Source organism: Hypanus sabinus, chromosome 5, assembly GCF_030144855.1.
Source record: "Hypanus sabinus isolate sHypSab1 chromosome 5, sHypSab1.hap1, whole genome shotgun sequence".
In the NCBI taxonomy this organism is placed as follows: Eukaryota; Metazoa; Chordata; class Chondrichthyes; order Myliobatiformes; family Dasyatidae; genus Hypanus; species Hypanus sabinus.
Window position 1 is genome coordinate 1,776,055 of NC_082710.1, and position 18,527 is coordinate 1,794,581.

At 42.1% G+C, this 18,527-nt stretch overlaps 1 protein-coding gene across 1 annotated transcript in view; it reads left to right on the forward strand.

Annotated features, from left to right (window-relative positions):
• skic3 (SKI3 subunit of superkiller complex) overlaps positions 1-18,527 on the forward strand; it is a 210,848-nt gene that overhangs the window by 44,596 nt on the left and 147,725 nt on the right. Inside the window, exons 6-10 of the mRNA XM_059969300.1 lie at positions 7,371-7,511; positions 12,456-12,554; positions 13,895-14,003; positions 14,372-14,512; positions 17,432-17,533. Of these exons, the coding sequence (XP_059825283.1) occupies positions 7,371-7,511; positions 12,456-12,554; positions 13,895-14,003; positions 14,372-14,512; positions 17,432-17,533 (592 nt within the window). The remainder of the gene's footprint in view (positions 1-7,370; positions 7,512-12,455; positions 12,555-13,894; positions 14,004-14,371; positions 14,513-17,431; positions 17,534-18,527) is intronic.

Below are 18,527 nucleotides of genomic sequence, written 5' to 3' on the forward strand. Positions count from 1 at the left end.
TCAACAGAAAATGGGAAAAAAATTTACAAATGGTTAATTCTTCTTCTATATGTGCTAAACATGCTTTAATACAATTTAAGGTCGTACATAGAGCTCATGTGTCTAAAGATAAGCTTGCTCGGTTCTATTCTCATATTAACCCTCAATGTGACAGATGTCATTTAGATGTGGCCTCATTGACCCACATGTTTTGGTCATGTCCCACTTTACATGACTGTTGGAAGGACATATTTGCTACCATTTCCTCAATTTGGAATATTGATTTACAGCCTCATTTTATTGTTGCAATTTTTGGTATACCAAATGAGGATGGTGATCGGTTTTCCACTTCAATTAGACGAATGATTGCCTTTGTAACATTAATGGCCAGAAGGTCTATATTACAAAATTGGAAAGAAGTAAATCCTCCTACCACGTTTCAGTGGTTCTCTCAAACTATTTCTTATTTGAGCTTAGAAAAAATTAGAAGCACTATTTTTGACTCATCAATTAAATTTGAGGAAACCTGGGGACCGTTCATTCGACATTTTCATATGAATTAATTTGGCCTCTTCCAGACCTTTTCTCTTTTTATTCCTGTTCTGGTATGGAGTTCCGGAGTTTTTGACACTATCATATACTTATAAACTGTTATTACTGCCCAGTTTAGTTTAGGTTTAATTTTTTTTTCAATATATATTTTTTTATTGTATTTTTTAATTTTTTTTTCTTTTGATGATTATTCTTACTCTTCTTCATGTATAATTAATATAGGTTTGATTGATTAATGTACTATTTTTTTTGCTGATATTTTAATAAGATATTGTTATCTTATTACTAATTCAACTTCAAGTCTAGTGCACTTATAACCTATTCAATATTATGATATTTTTTTTATATATGAAATTCAATAAAAAGATTGAAAAGAAGAAAGACATCTCCTTGGTACCTATTTCCAAGTACCTTAAAACTATGCCCCCTTGTGTTAGCCATTATAGCACTGGGAAAAAGTATCTGGCTATCCACACGATCAAAGCCCCTCATCATCTTATACACCTCGATCTGGTCACCTCTCATCCTCCATTGCTCGAAGGAGAAAAGGCCAAGTTCACTCAACCTATTCTCATAAGGTACGCTCTCTAATCCAGGCAACATCCTTGTAAATCTCCTGTGCACTCTCTATAGTATCCATATCCTTCCAGTAGTGAGGTGACCAGAAATGAACACAGTACTCCAAGTGGGGTCTGACTAAGGTTTTGTGTAGCTGTAACATTACCTCATGACTCTTGACCTCCGTCCCACTGTTGATGAATGGCAACACACCTTACGCCTTCTTAACAACACCGTCAACCTACGCAGCAGCTTTGAGTGTTCAGTGGTCAAGGACCCCAAAATCTTTCTGATCCTCCACACTGCCACGAGTCTTACCATTTATATTATGTTCTATCTTCAAATTTGACCAACCAAAATGAACCACTTCACATTTATCTGGGTTGAAGTCCATCTGCCATTCTCAGCCCAGTTCTGTATCCTATCGATATTACGCTGTAACCTCTGACAACCCTCTGGACTATCCAAAACACCCCCAAACTTTGTGTCATCAGCAAACTTACCAACCCACCCTTCTACTTCTTCATCCAGGTCATTTATAAAAATCACAAAGAGAAGGGTTCCCAGAACAGATTCCTGGAGAACAGCACTGGTCACTGACCTCCATGCAGAATATGAACCATCTACAACCACCTTTGCTTTCTGTTGGCAAGCCAATTCTGGATCCACAAACCAAGGATATTGCTGATTGTAGTGATGACTTGCAGCAGACTGAAAAGCTTGAGCATGTTGATATTAAGAAAGAGGATGTGCTGGAGCTTTTGGAAAGCATCAAGTTGGATAATTTGCCGGGACCGGATGATATATACCCCAGGCTACTGTGGAAGATGAGGGAAGAGATTGTTGAGCCTCTGGTGATGATCTTTGCATCATCGATGTGGACGGGAGAAGTTCCGGAGGATTGGAGGATTGCGGATGTTGTTTCTTGATTCAAGAAAGGGAGTAGAGATAGCCCAGGAAATTATAGACCAGTGAGTCTTACCTCATTGGTTGGTAAATTGATGGAGAAGATCCTGAGAGGTAGGTTTTATAAACATTTGGAGAGGTATAATATGATTAGGAATAGTTAGCATGACTTTGTCAAGGGCATGTCGTGCCTTAAGAGCCTGATTGAATTTTTTGAGGATGTGACTAAACACATTGATGAAGGAAGAGCAGTAGATGTAGTGTATGTAGATTTCAGCAAGGTAATTGATAAGGTACCCCATGCGAGGCTTATTGAGAAAGTAAGGAGGCATGGGATCCAAGGGGTCATTGCTTTGTGGATCCAGAACTGGCTTGCCCACAGAAGGCAAAGAGTGGTTTTAGATGTGTCATATTCTGCATGGAGGTCGGTCACCAGTGGAGTGCCTCAGGGATCTGTTCTGGGACCCTTGCTCTTCTGATGACACAAAGGTTGGAGGTGTTGTGGATAGTGTGGAGGGCTGTCAGAGGTTACTGCGAGACATTGATAGGATGCAAAACTGGGCTGAGAAGTGGCAGTTGGAGTTCAACCCAGGGAAGTGTGAAGTGGTTCATTTCGGTAGGTCAAAAATGATGGCAGAAAATAGTATTAATGGTAAAACTCTTGGCAGTATGGAGGTTCAGAGCGATCTTGGGGTCCAAGTCCATAGGACGCTCAAAGCAGTTGCATAGGTTGGCTCTGGTTAAGAAGGCGTATGGTGTATTGGCATTCATCAATCATGGAATTGAATTTAGGAGCCGAGAGGTAGTAGCAGCTATATAGGACCCTGGTCAGACCCCGCTTGGAGTACTGTGCTCAGTTCTGGTCACCTCACTACAAGAAGGATGTGGAAGTCATAGAAAGGATGCAGAGGAGATTTACAAGGATGTTGCCTGGATTGGGGAGAATGCCTTATGAACGTAGATTGAGTGAACTCGATTTTTCTCCTTGGAGCAACAGAGGATGAGAGGTGACCTGATAGAGGTGTATAAGATAATGAGAGGTGTTGATTGTGTGGATAGTCAGAGGCTTTTTTCCCAGGGATGAAATGGTTGCCACAAGAGGACACAGGTTTAAGGTGCTGGGGAGTAGGTACAGAGGAGATGTCAGGGGTAAATTTTTTACTCAGAGAGTGGTGAGAGCATGGAATGGGCTGCCAGCAACGGTGGTGGAGGCAGATACGATAGGATAGTGGTCGCCAACTCATCGATCACGATCGACTTGTTGATCTTTGAGACTTTCCCAGTAGATTCCGAAAAAAAAAATAAAAACACAAGTACTGTTGAGAGATTGTTTCTGGATTGGGGGGGTGTTTTAGTTCTGTTGTTTCTGCTCAGTGTGCATGTGTGTAGCTCCCCCGCCACGCACTATACAGTGTACTTCAGTGGTCCCCAACCACCGGGCCACGAGGAAACGATATGAGTCAGTTGCACCTTTCCTCATTCCCTGTCACGCCCACTGTTGAACTTGAACACACGCGAGGTCATCAGTTGCCTAAACACAGTGATATGCTCGTGCCAGGGATCACTGGTTGGTCTCACATGGCCGGCGGGAAGTGTTGTTGCTACTGGCCTGGAGCACAGACAGATGGGTGCCCCTCTGAACCTGTTTACCACACCGAATGTTCATGGGGAACCCGGTGCTAAAATATTTACAGATGCCCTAATTCATTCCGTAAGTAGCAGAGTAGCTATCTCGCTGCGATCTAATGAAAGTCATCCCTCCAGCCAAACTTTTGTCGGGTAATAGATCCTACAGGGGGGGTGGGCAGGTGACCTGTTGCACAGCTGGCTTGGTCGGTTGGTCACTCTCTACGGACTGCAACCGCCGCGGTCCCAGTACGGGAACAGCTGCACCTGGCCAAGGCGTCTGGCGGTGGGCGGGCAGGAGGTTGTCTAATGAGGCAATGAAGCCCTCAAAACTGCTTCGGTACCTTGAGTCCAAGCACCCTGCACTTAAAGATAAACGTGTTGTTTTTTTCCCAGCGGAAAAAACGTGAGCAAGCGGGACAGAAGCTAAGTGCCAAGAGTCGCGTAAACTAAATTGGACATAAGGAACCTGCTTTGAGTATCGCTGTATTCCGGTCATGTTTAACACCCCCTACCCCCGCCCACCCCTGGTCGGCTGGTCTGCAAGAATATTCTCAATATTAATCCGGTCCACGGTGCAAAAAAAGGAGTGGTGACCCCTGGTGTTCATACTTGGTTTCTACTTCTGGGTTGCAGGGTTTTACTTCTGTTTTTTTCTGCCCTGGTGCGCATGCATGTAACTAATTGATTTGGGGTTGATCTTGCCTTTCACTAAGGCTGAGGTAGGGAATCTTGGGCTTCATAAGGTTGGTGACCACTATGATAGGGTCTTTTAAGAGGCTTTTAGATAAGTACATGGAGGGCTATAGGTAAACTTACTAATTTCTAAGGCAGGGACATGTTCAGCACAACTTTGTGGGCCAAAGGGCCTGTATTGTGCTGTATTGTGCAATGTTTCTATGTCTCCTTGGATCCCATGCCTCCTTACTTTCTGAAGGAGCCTTGCATGGGAACCTTATCAAATGCATTACTGAAATCCATATACACTACATCCACTGGTCGACCTTCATCAATGTATTTTGTTGCATCCTTAAAGAATTCAATCAGGCTCGTAAGTCATGACCTGCCCTTGACAAAGTGATGCTGACTATCACTAATCAGATTATGTCTCTCCAAATGCTCATATATCCTGCCTTTGAGGATCTTCTTCAACAACTTGCCCACCACTGAGGTCAAACTCACTGGTCTATAATTTCCTGGATTACCTCTACTCCTTTTGAACAAGGGAACAACATTTGCAACCCTCCAGTCCTCCGGTTCTTCTCCCATCCCTATTGGTGATGCAACGGTCATCGCAAAAGGCTCGGCAATTTCCTCGCTCGTTCCCACAGTAGCCTGGGGTATATCTCACCCGGTCCCTGTGACTTATCTAATTTAATATGTTTCAAAAGCCCCAGCACATCCTCTTCCTTAATGTCTGTATGCTCAAGCATTTCAGTCCACTATAAGTCATCCCCACAATTGCCAAGGTTTTTTTCCCTGGTGAATATTGAAGTAATGTACCTCCGCCACCTCTTCCAAGTTCATGCACGTGTTTCAACTATTGCGCCTGATTAGTTGATTCTTACACATTGTTCTTCACATTGTTGTAGAATACCTTCGGGTTTTCCTTAATCTTTCTCACCAAGGCCTTCTCATGGCCCATTCTGGCTCTTCTAATTTCATTCTTAAACTCTTTCCTTGCAACCTCTTGGAATTTTTTAGAGCTCTAACAGTACCTAGATTCTTGAACCTTTTTGTAAGCTTTTCTTTTTCTCTTAACTAGATTTTGTACATCTTTTGTACAGCATAGTTCTTTAATCCTCCCATCCTTTCCCTGCCTCAATGGAACATACCTATGACAAACTCCCTGCAGGTGTTCCCTAAACATTTGCCACCTTTCTGCTGTGCATTTCCCTGAGAACATCTGCTCCCAATTTATGCTCACAAGTTCCTGCCTAATAGCATCATATTTTTCCTACCCCAATTAAATGTTTTCCCAAATTGTCTGCTCCTGTCCCTCTCCAGTGCTATGATGAAGGAAACAGAGTTGTGATCACTACCTCCAAAATACTCTCCCACTGAGAGATCTGAAACCTGACCAGGTTCATTTCCCAATACCAGATCAAGTACAGTCTCTCCACTGGTAGGCTTATCTACATATTGCGTCAAGAAACCTTCCTGAACACACCTAACAAACCCCATCCCATTTTAAACCCTTTGTGCTAAGGAGATGTCAATCAATATTAGGGAAGTTAAAATCTCCCAACTCCCTATTATTATTGCACCATTCCAGAATCTGCCTCCCTATCTGGTCCATGATATCCCTGTTACTATTGGGGGATCCGTAATAAAATACCCAATAGAGTTATTGCTCCTTTCCTGTTTCTAACTTCCAGCCACACTGACTCAGTAGACCATCCCTCCATGACTTCCTCCTTTTCTGCAGCTGTGACACTATCCCTAATTAGCAATGCTATGCTCCCACCTCTTTTGCCTCCCTTTCTGTTCTTTTCAAAGCATCTAAACCTGACACACTCAGCAGCTATTCCTGGTCCTGAGACATCCAAGAATCTGTAATGGCCACAACGTCATAGTTCCACATATTGATCCATGCTGTAAATTCACCTGCCTTGTTTATGATACTCCTTGCATTGACATAGACACATCTCAGCCCAGTAGGATGAGTAATCTTTGCTGTAACATCTTCCTGTCCTTCCTCACAAACTCCCTACAAGCTGGTTCCACCTGTGCTCCAGCCTCCCCATTCTCTGCCTCTTCACTTTGGTTCCCACCCCTCTGCAAATCTAGTTTAAATTCTCCCCAACAGCGTTCGCAAACCTCCCTGTCAGGATATTGGTCCCCCTTGGATTCAGGTGCAACCTGTCTTTTTAGTAGAGGTCAGACTTGCCCCAGAAGAGGTCCCAATGATCCAAAAATCTAAATTGTTGCCCGCTGCTCCAATCCTTCAGCCACTTATTTATCCTCCACCTCATTCTGTTCCTCTACTCACTGTCACGTGGCACAGGCAGCAATCCCGAGATTACTACCTTTGCAGCCCTGCTTCTCAGCTTCCTTCCTAACTCCCTAACTCTCTGCTTTCAGGACCTCCACCCTGTTCCTAACTATGTCATTGGTACCAATATGTACCATGACCTCTGGCTGCTCACTCTCCCATTTCAGGATATTGTGAACATGCTCAGAAAAATCATGAACCCTGGCACTAGGGAGGCAAGTTACCATCCTTGCTTCTTTTTTGCGCCCATGGAATCACATAAATGTTCCTATCTGTGACCGTTGACACTTCTGGAAGAACATTGACCATTAGCTCCCTCAATATCACATTTATTTATTTGCCTGTGTGTCTACCTACTTACTTAACCAAGTACCCACCTACTGCTGAACAGGCCCTTCTGGCTCATTGAGCTGTGCTGCTCCAGCAATTTACAATGACCAATTAACCTACTAAACAGTACGTCTTTGGTGGAAACGAACAAGCACACAGGAAGAACATACAAAATTTCTTACAGAAAAAGTCAGAATTGAACTCTGACACCCCAAGCTGTAAGAGTATCGTGCTACTCACTGTGCTACCATGACCAACTCCCACTCATCAGATGATCACTTAGTGACTCCTAATCGACTTCTGCCAGCTCCTGCCTCTTGGATTTGAAATCTGTCTTCCCCATGTTCAGGTTCTTGTTTTCTAGTTCATCCACACCCTTTTCCTTAGGTATCTGAATTCTCTCTGGATGGTGTCTCCGTTGCAGGCTGCTAAAACATGGAATCGATTAATACAGCTAAAACAACAAGATGGAGCTGAGAAGCAAGAACTTCATCAATTGTGGAGGAAGATGATCCAGTTACTTGTTGGCAATATAGAGAGTCAAGATAACGAGACTCAACAATTGGTAACAAAGACATTTTTTTCTTTCTTGCAACACGAGTGAATCTGCAGATGCTGGAAATAAATAAAAATACAAAATGCTGGCAGAACTCAGCAGGCCAGACAGCATCTATGGGAGGAGGTAGTGACGACGTTTTGGCCCGAAACGTCGTCACTACCTCCTCCCATAGATGCTGTCTGGCCAGCTGAGTTCTGCCAGCATTTTGTGTTTTTCTTTCTTGCATTTTGTTGTAGCACAGAAGGAAGCCATTTAGTCTATCAAGGTCATGCTGCTTCTCAGCATTCACATAACCTCCAATCAAATTTTCTCCCTGAGTTAACATACAATATTGTGTCAAAGTCTTTGGTACATATGTATTGCACTGTATTCCTGCCACAGTAAAAAAAGGAAATTTCATAATCTAAATGATAATAAACCTGATTCTGATAGGGGTCTCTATTGTGGACTGAGAGTGGGAAGAGGGCAAGGAGAATGGAACCATGGTTGAGAAAAGGGCAAGGTGGAGGGGAGGGAGCATTAAGCACCAGAGAGATATTCCGTAACGATCTATAAACCAATAAACCAATTGTTTGCAATCTAATGACCTTGGTATGACTGTCTGGGTAGTCTCCAGCCCCTTGGTATGACCGTCTGGGTAGTCTCCAGCCCCTTGGTATGAACATCGAATTGTCCAACTTCCAGTAATTCCCTCCCTCTCCCTTCCCCATCCCACCTCTACTCTGTCTCCTCTTCTAGCTGCCTATCACCCCTCATGACTCTGCCTTCTTCTACTACCCATAGTGCTTTCCCCGTAGATTCCTTCTTCACCTCTTCTGCCTATCCCCTCCCTGCTTCCCCTCCCCCACCCCTTGACCTTTCCTCTGATTGGTTTTCCACCCTCCCCCCACCTTCTTTAAAGGGCCCCTGCCCCCTCCTTCTTCAGTCCTGATGAAGGGTTTCAACCCGAAACGTTGACTGCTTCTTTCAACGGATGCTGCCCGACCTGATGAGTTCATCCAGCTTGTTTGTACGTCTTGATTTGACCACAGCATCTGCAGTGCACTCTGTGTTTAATGACCTTGCCTGATGTCTGAGGGTTGTGTGTGTTTATATCCACACCAGAGTTCAAAATAAGTTTATTATTGGTATGTATAAATTATATAACCTTGAGATTCGTCTCTTTACAGGCAGCCAGAAAACAAGAAACCCAAAAGAACCCAATAATAAAAAACCAACAACCGCACCCCCCCCCAAAAAAAACCCTGGCACTCCTTCTCTGCCACCTGTCCCACATCCCCCTGCGGAACCTCACAGTCTGGAGGATAAATTTGAATCACTGGCATTTTCTTTTGTATTCCTCGTTCAAACATTCCTCTGCAAAAATCCTAAAATTGTTTTTACTCTGTAAATATGGTATAAACATGTAGTTTTATTAATGCTGCAAAGTATAGATCAGTTTTTTAAAAATCAATAATTGCATTTAATGTGTTCAAATTAATAATATACTGTGTTTTCAAGAAAAAAGTTGAAAGGTGTTTTAATTGTGTTTTCCTTTCAAAGGGGTAAAATGTAGAACTTCATCTTTTAGTGAGTTTGCTATGGAGAATTGCAATTTATGGTGATTTGTGATCACAGCAGGAAGTTCTGTAGGCACGAAGGAGATTCCCAGATATGTATTTTGCCTTTTGAGTACCAGGGTCTGGGCTGTCTTGGATCGAGTCCTCAGCAATCTTAAGTGGCAGGGTGAGCAGCCATAAGTCATGGATAATATAGGTTCTGCATAAGGAGTTCAGGGAGTTGAGTGCTAAGTTAAAAGGCAGGACCTCCAGGATTGTGATCCCAGAATTGCTACCCGTGATGCATGCTAGCGAGTCCATAACTAGGAAGATTATACAGTTTAATACGTGTCTAAGGAGTTGCTGTAGGAAGGAGGGTGCAAGATTTTTGGATCATCGAACTCTCTTTCAGTGAAGTTGGGGCCCATACAGAAGGGATGGTTTGCACCTGAACTGGAGAGGGATTGATATTTTAGTGGGAAGGTTTAATAATTTAGGAATCAATAGGTCGACCACGGTGTGACTAGTTTTCTGAGCTGCATATATTTCAATGTAAGAAGCATCGTAAGAAAGATGGGTAAGTGCTAAAGATGCGGTAGCTTGTTCAGAAACAGGCAATATGTGTAGTGAGGAGAGGCTGTTGATCGGACAAAATTGCAGTCAACAAGATGAGTTTCAGAGTAAAAGGCAGACAAAATTGAAAAAGGTGAATACAGGACTGAAGGTGTGAGTGTGTGCAGTATGGTGAATAAGGCAGATGAGCTTGTAGCACAGTTGCAAATTGGCAGATATGATGTTGCAGGCATCACTGAAGCATGGCTGAAAGATTATTGCTGGGAGCGTACTATCCGAGGATTCACATTGTATTGAAAAGACATGCAAGAAGGCAGAGGGAGTGATGTTGCTGTTTGCTTTATAAAAAAAAATTGAAATCAAATCATTAGAAAGAGGTGATATAGGGTCAGAAGGTGTTCAATCATTATTGTGGACAGAGCTAAGGAACTGTAAGGGTAAAAAGATTTTGATGGGAGTTGTATACAGACCCTCAAATAGTAGTAAGGATGTGGCCTACAAATTACAATGGGAGATAGAAATTGCATGCCAAAAGGGGAATGTTACAATAGTCATGGAGAACTTCAGGTTGGTGCTGGATTACAGGAGGGTGAATTTCTAGAATGCCTATGAGATGGCTTTTTAGAACAGCTTGTGGTTAAGCCCTCCAGAGGATTAGCTACTGTATTCTGGATTGAGTGTTGTGCAATGCACCAAAATTGATGAGAGAGCTTAAGGTAAAAGATCCCTTAGGGTCAAATGATCATTGTATGATCAAATTCACCCTGAAATTTGAGAATGGGAAGCTAAACTGTCCTTGAACCTGGTAGTGTGAGTCCTGAAGCTTTTGTACCTTCTGATGGCAGCACCAAGAAAAATGTGGAATAGGAAATTAGGAAGGTCCCACAACAAATGAGCTCACTTTAAGTATTCTTTATCTTGTTATTTCATGCTCTCGTTATTTTTTGCTATTTATTTATATTTGCATCTGCACTGGGTTGGGGGCTGGACCCTCCCAACGGTGCAACTCTTCAGTGTGAATGACAAGCTGGATTGTCTGCGGCTGACCCAGTGCGAGACGCTCTGATTTGCACTTGCCTGCTGAACCAGCATGAGATGAGGAACTGTTAGATTCCTGTTTATTGTAGAAATCTGGCTTCAGGACAGTCAATTTCAGGCCATGACACTCAGAGACTTGTGCTAATCTCCACTGTAATACCGATGCGTCTGACTTTAGCTTCCCATTCTCAAATTTCAGGGTGAATTTGATCATACAATGATCACTTGACCCTAAAGGATCTGTTACCTTAAGCTCTCTCATCTGCATATTTCCTCATGTTTGGGGATCAAATCTGATGTGATGCGACCTCAATGAATATACTGAAATCAGGTTGGCAACCCCAGCTGTCTGATATTTTTTAAATGAGTCATGCTGTGACTCAGCAATGAAGCCTTTATGACTTATTACCATAACAATAAAGGCCCCAGTTAACTGTTGTCAGACAATTTTTTACTTCGTCCTTATGATGCACATGTTTTAAAGATTTTCAAATTGCCGTAACTGACTAGCTTCTAGAGTGTGACCCCTTGATTGTAAAATAGAATTTTAAAAGTTACTTTTAGAACTTAATGTCATAATTAAGAATTACAAGTTAATGTTGTATAGTTATTTTATCCTTGTAAGGTGTATATCCCTTTCTATTGTTTAATCGATGATAGTAATTTAGAAAATACTTAGCGTCACATTCCAGCCCTAGATTTGAGCATAAATTCTAGATTGGGGTATTCAAACTCTGGGGCTTGGACCATATTAAAGGTTGGTGTTGAAGACAATAGAATAACATAGTGACTGGTATTTCTGTACAAATGGTGAATCAAGGAAGAGAAGCTGCTTAGCATGTGCGTGTTGCCAACTGGTACACAGCTTTCTACTGGCCATGAAGCCTACACATGATGCAGTCTGTACTCTGATCATCTGACGCACTATTCAGTTATTTCCTTGATTCTTTATCTGAACAGTCCCTAACCCTGTTTTGATGCCACCCAACCTTTACTCTGTATCACTTCCCAGTCCACAATGCATGGGTTCAAATATTAGAGACCCGTCAGCTGCCCATCAAGGAATCACAGTGTCTTTTATCTGGATTAAAGAAGTACTTTGTTTGAAGTGAGTTTGTCAAAGCTGCATCTGCCATCAAGTGGGCATCAAATCCACTGGTCACATTTTCAGGAGCAGTCGGGGACCTTCCTAATCTCCTATTGGACATTTTTCGCAGTGATGCCACCAGGTAGAAAGTATAAGAGCTTCAGCACTCACACCACCAGGTTCAAGAACAGTTACTGCCCCTCAGCCATCAGGCTCTTGAATAAAAGGAGATAACCACATTTACCTATCGAGGTGTTCCCACAACAAATGATCTCACTTTAGGGGCTCTTTATTGTGTTATTTCATGCTCTCATTATTTATTGCTAATTATTTATATTTGTATTTGCAGTTTATTGCCTTATGTGCTCTACTTGATCTTTCATTGATCCTGTTATAGTTGCTGAGTATACCAGCAGAAAAAAGAATCTCAGGGTTGTATGTGGTACCATACATGTACTCTGATAATAAAATTTACGTTGAACTTTAAATTGCCCATTTAACTTCCATGAAGACTGACTGTGACATTGCTAGGTGTGAGACTTTGCTGGGTCAGATCAGGCTGATGGATTTTACAACTTCATACCAGTGACTTTCTTATTAGCTGTAATGCATTGCAGGATATCCTGAAGTAAATAAAATATTATACCAGCGCACATTGTTTATAACATTTGTCTTTCATCTATTGTCAATTTGTTTTCATTTTCTCTGTCGTAGTTGATCACTGCATTTGAAAATGCCCTTTCATCCCTGGACAAGATTCCGAGTGACAATCATCAGCAGCTTTCTACTGACTACATTAAATTTCTATCAACAGTAAGGATGCATGTCATTAAACTCCTGACATAGAGTAACAATACTAATTATAGATTCAGCTATATATATTGATATTAAGTCTCTGGAAAGTTATTATGTTCTATAAGAAGAGTGTCACAAGAATTCTTATATCGGTAGTATGTGATTTATTTTGTCTTAGACTTGTTTTCACCAGGTTTTTGCTTTGGAAAATTGACACTCTCAGAAATTCAGATGCTGCTTCTGTAAGTATGCGTGTATTTGTAGTTGATCTTGGAAATGCCAGAGTATGTACAGAAGGAAAGGTTTGCACCTGAACTGGAGAGGGACTAATATCCTAGTGGGAAATTTTGTTAATGCTGTACAGTGGGGTTTAACCGAGAGCTGCAGGGGGATGGGAACCAGAGTGCTAGAACAGTTAGTGGAGAGATTGTAGAGGCAGATGTTGGTAAGACCTCAAGACAAAGTTAGAAATCAAAAGTTTGAGCATGATGCAATTCGTCTGCTGAGCTGCATATATTTCAATGCAGGAAGTATCGTAGGAAAGGCAGGTGAGAGTGCTGAAGATGAGGTAACTGGTTTATAGATAGGCAATGTGTAGTGAGGAGAGGCTGTTGATAGGGCATAATTGCAGTCAAAAGGATAAGTTGCAATATAAAAGGTGGACACAATTGAAAAGAGTGTATACAGGACTGAAGGTCAACGCTTGATTTATTCTAAATAACTATTTGGTGAATAAGGACTCAGAGTCAACGAATGGTTTTTGTAATCATTTTATTTTGTAATATTTCTGAATAAAGTATATTTTTGAAAAAAACATCACTGAGCATGCCGGAAAGAGAATTATAACTGGAAGCTTAATGTCCAGGAACTCAGAATGTTGAGGGGCGATCTCATTAAAACCTTAATGGTGAAAGTCCTTCATGGAGTGCATATGGAGAGTCTGAGACCAGCGGACACAGCCTCAGAATAGAGGTGTGTCCTTTTAGAATGGAGTTGACGATGCATTTCTTTAGCCAGAGGGTGGTGAATCTATGGAATTCTTAGCCATAGGGTGCTGTGGAGCCCGTCTTCATGTATCCTTAAGGCCGAGGTTGATAGATTCTTGATTGGTCGGGGTATGAAGGGATGCTGAAAGAAGGCAGGAAAATGGGGCTAAGAGCAAAATTGGATCAGCCATGATGAAATGGCGGAGCAGACTTGATGGGCCAATTGCCTAATTCTTCTTCTAAATCTTGTGGTCTTGTGATTATGGTTTAAAACGCTTTTACTGTTAGTACTATGTAAATTATAACATTTTTACAAATACTAACATTCAGTGTCAAAGTTTTCATATTTTTATTTTTTAACTTTTGTTTCAGTTGCCACATGGAGGAGATAAGCTAAAACTAACTTGTGAGGCATTGATAGCTCAGTATCCTAATTCGTCATCTTCACTGGAAGTACTGTGCATGTATTTCATCCAAACAGGTAGTTAATGAATTTTCAAAATCTTATAGTTGTTACACCTTTGGGAGATGCATTGTATTTGAAGCCCAATATTGTACAATTTACTTGTAGGTGAATTGAAGGTTACATTGGCTGATTTTAAGTCGTGGTATGCTGAATTGATACCTTTAAAGTTTATTGGTTTTTTAAACCATTTAAACCATTTGTCTTTAATCCTTGTTCCCTCAGTTTTGGTGTTTCCCTTTTAAATGTTAGTGGCAAGTTTCTCCAGCATGTGGGGATGTTGTTATTTGGAAAACAGTGAAAAATGGGATCATGTCAGTGTGCTTTCCATCTTGGTGATTCACCTGTACATAACTAAACGACTGCTACTTTCCCCTTTCACACAGAGTGCTTCAGTGAAGAGGCTCTACAGTGTTATACAAGGCTTAGTGAGATGGAACCTGCAAATGGACTCGGGCTTATTGGGCTTGGAATCAAAGAAATGCAAGAACAAAAATATGAAGAAGCTGCAAAATACCTGAGCGAAGGTGAAGTGCACACATCAATGTAATATGCCATTTATAATGACTCTCGTGTGGCAGTCCTCTGAAACTACCTGTGTACTCACTATCAGTTATAATTAATCAAACAGTGATAATATAGATTATTTGCTTATTATTTGGGCTAGTGTTTGCTAATGCTGATTATTTTGATTCGTAGATCATTGTGATTAGTATAATTCCCTTCTGCATTTTTGACCAGACAAGGATTAAAATGGCTGGTTTGTTCAAAAAACTTGTGTGAATCCGAAAATAAAAATGATTGAAATTGAAGAAAGCAGAGTATGGAAATGTATTACCTATGTTGCTTGTAATCTTTGAGTGGTTGTTATGGGTATTCAGAATCAAGAGGTTCAGGAATATTTTGTTCTGTCTTTGTCCCAGCTGCTTTTGTCCCCTTCACGTAGAGTTCATTGACTTTGAAATAGAAACATAGAAAACCTACAGCACAATACAGGCCCTTCGGCCCACAAAACTGTGCCGAACATGTCCTTATCATAGAAATTATCTAGGGTTACCTATTGTCCTCTGTTTTTCTAAGCTCCATGTACCTATCCAGGAGTCTTTTAAAAGACCCCATCTTATCGGCCTCCACCTCCGTTGCTGGCAGCCCATTTCATGCACTCACTGCTCTCTGTGTAAAAAAAAACTTATCCCTGACATCTCCTCTGTACCTACTTCCAAGCACCTTAAAACTGTGTCTTCTCGTGCTAGCCATTTCAGCCCTGGGGAAAAATCCTCTGACTATCCACACGATCAATGCCTCTCATCATTTTGTACATCTCTATCAAGTCACCTTTCATCTTCCATCATTCCAAGGAGAAAAGGCTGAGTTCACTCAACCCATTCTCAATCTCAATCTGAAATAAAAACAGAAAATCATCAGACAGAAAGACAGACAGACAGACATACTTTATTGATCCCGAGGGAAATTGGGTTTCGTTACAGTCGCACCAACCAAGAAATATAGCAATATAAAACCATAAAGTTCAGGACCAGTCTATTGGCTCAAGGTGTCTGACACTTCGAGGGAGGAGTTGTAAAGTTTGATGGCCACAGGCAGGAATGACTTCCTATGACGCTCAGTGTTGCATCTGGGTGGAATGAGTCTCTGGCTGAACGTCCTCCTGTGCCTAACCAGTACATTATGGAGTGGATGGGAGACATTGTCCAAGATGGCATGCAACTTGGACAGCATCACTGTCAGAGAGTCCAGTTCCACTCCTACAACATCACTGGCCTTATGAATGAGTTTGTTGATTCTGTTGGTGTCTGCTACCCTCAGCCTGCTGCCCCAGCACACATCAGTAAACGTGATAGCACTGGCCACCACAGACTCGTAGAACATCCTCAGCATCTTCCGGCAGATGTTAAAGGACCTCAGTCTCCTAGGGAAGTAGAGACGGCTCTGACCCTTCTTGTAGATAGTCTCAGTGTTCTTTCGTATCCCCAGATATTTGTAATCCTCCACCATGTCCACACTGACCCCTTGGATGGAAACAGGGGTCACCGGTGCCTTAGCCTTCCTCAGGTCCACCACCAGCTCCTTTGTCTTTTTCACATTAAGCTGCAGATGATTTTGTTCACACCATGTGAGAAAGTTTCCCACTGTAGCCCTGAACACCGCTTCATCTCCCTTGCTGATGCATCCAACTATGGCAGAGTCATCAGAAAACTTCTGAAGATGGCAAGACTCTGTGCAGTAGTTGAAGTTGGAAGTGTAGGTGGTGAAGAGAAAGGGAGACAGGACAGTCCCCAGTGCTACTGACCATTCTGTCTGACACACAGTGTTGCAAGTGCACGTACTGTGGTCTGCCAGTCAGGAAATCAATAATCCATGACACCAGGGAAGCATCCACCTGCATCACTGTCAGCTTCTCACCCAGCAGAGCAGGGCAGATGGTATAGAACACACTGGAGAAGTCAAAAAGCATGACCCCCACAGTGCTTGCTGGCTTGTCCAGGTGGGCGTAGACACGGTTCAGCAGGTAGACGACGGCATCCTCAACTCCTAGTTGGGGCTGGTAGGCGAACTGGAGGGGGTTTAAGTGTGACCTAACCATAGGCCAGAGCTGCTCTGGAACAAGTCTCCAGGGTCTTCATGATTGTCATCAGCAGGTTAAATAGCAGTTAGAAAGAGGATGTTAATATTTGAAGTCTTAGACTTTGTCTCTTTTCAGAACTGCGAAGGAAAGAAAAATAACGTTAGTTTTCAGTAGCAGAGAAGATGGGGAAGGGATGGATAGAGCACAAGGAATATTCCTGATTGGGTGAGACCAATGTAAAGTGGCAGTTAGAACCCTGCTCTCTGCAGTTTTAAGGCCCTGGAATGTGCACAAGTAAAAGCTGAACTGAAAGGATGACAGGAATGGCCGGTTCAGATACAGACAAAAACTGCCGATGTTAAAATCTGGAGCAGCATTCATCCTTCACCCCCTCAGCTCACCAATAACCTCAGGTTTCTGTTTTACCAATTCCCTGCCCCAGTCCTTTATACTAGCCATCTCCTCTTTCCACTTTAAGTCCCAATGAAGTTTTGAGCTGACATGTTGATAATTACATTCCCATCACAGACTTTCAATGTGATCCTTCTGCAGATCACTTACTCCAGAAAGAAAGAGTGTGTGACCTAAACTTGGAGAATTTGATTTTCAAAAGGCGATAGTGAGCTATGACAAAAAAATGAGTCATTGTGCCTTGTAATGGTGCAGGAGACAGCAGACAGATTCATGTAGGAGTTGGATGTTGAATTAAAGTGGGACGACAGGATGCTCAGGATTGCTCCTGCAGACTGATCACCTGACCTGTTTCTTAGAGGAGAGGCAACTGTACTTTGGATGAACATTAATTGTGGGAACTACCTGTCATTCATTGTGTATTTTGAGATGGTTGTCCTTGGTGTTACAGGCTTAAAGCACGCACGGTCGACAATTGTAGCCTGGCTTTATCTAGCAGAAATCCAGCTCCGGATGCACAAGTATGAAGAAGCAATTGACACTTGCAGACAAGGTGTGGAATTTGCATATTTCATAAGCTAATTGATAAACCATAATGCTGTCCACAAGTACCTTGAGTTTTGCATTTTCCTCTCTTACAAGTAATCAGTTGTTTGATTGTGGTGCTTACTGTTATGTTTTTCATTGTCTTTATCCCTTTATTAGACTTTATTTTATTCAACCCCTCCCCATTGTCACTTGCGGATCTATAGTTTGAGAGGCAGCTTCAGTTCTGTCGTGTCATAATTTGTACCATTTTCTGTTCTCCAATTATCTTTACACATGCTAACCAACTCCAAATCCTCCCCATAGAGTTTTCATTGCCTCATATCTACTCTACTTTATCTCCTTATTACTGTTCAATTTTATAATTGAGAATACTCTGAGATACCTAAACTTTGAAATGTTGGCTTCAGAATCCTGGAAGTTCAACTCCACATTAATTGGTGTGTCATACGATCATTTAAGAGCAGAATTAAGCCATTTGTGTCATGGAATCAGCTCTGCCATCTCACCATGGCTGATCTAATTTTCTTCTCAGCCCCAATCTCCCGCCTTTCCCCGATTTCCTTTATGCCCTAATCAATCAGGCATTGATTAACCTCTGCTTTAAATATACTTAAAGACTTGGCCTCCACAGCTGCTTGTGGCAAAGAATTCCACAGATTCACCAGTCTCTGGCTAAAGAAATTCCTCCTCCGTTCTAAAAGGATGCCCCTCTATTCTGAGGCTGTATCCTCTGGTCTTAGACTCTCCCACCATAGGAAACAGACTCTCCACATCCACTCTGTCAATGCTTTTTGCCATTCATAGAACATAGAACTCTATTGTATGTTACAAGCCACTCGGCCCACAAAGTTGTGCTGACCATGTAACCTACTGTTGAAACTGCCTAGAATTTCCCTATCGCATAGCCCTGTATTTTTCTAAGCTCCGTGTACCTATCTAAGATTCTCTTAAAAGACCCTATTGTATCTACCTCTAGCGCTGCTGGCAATACATTCCAC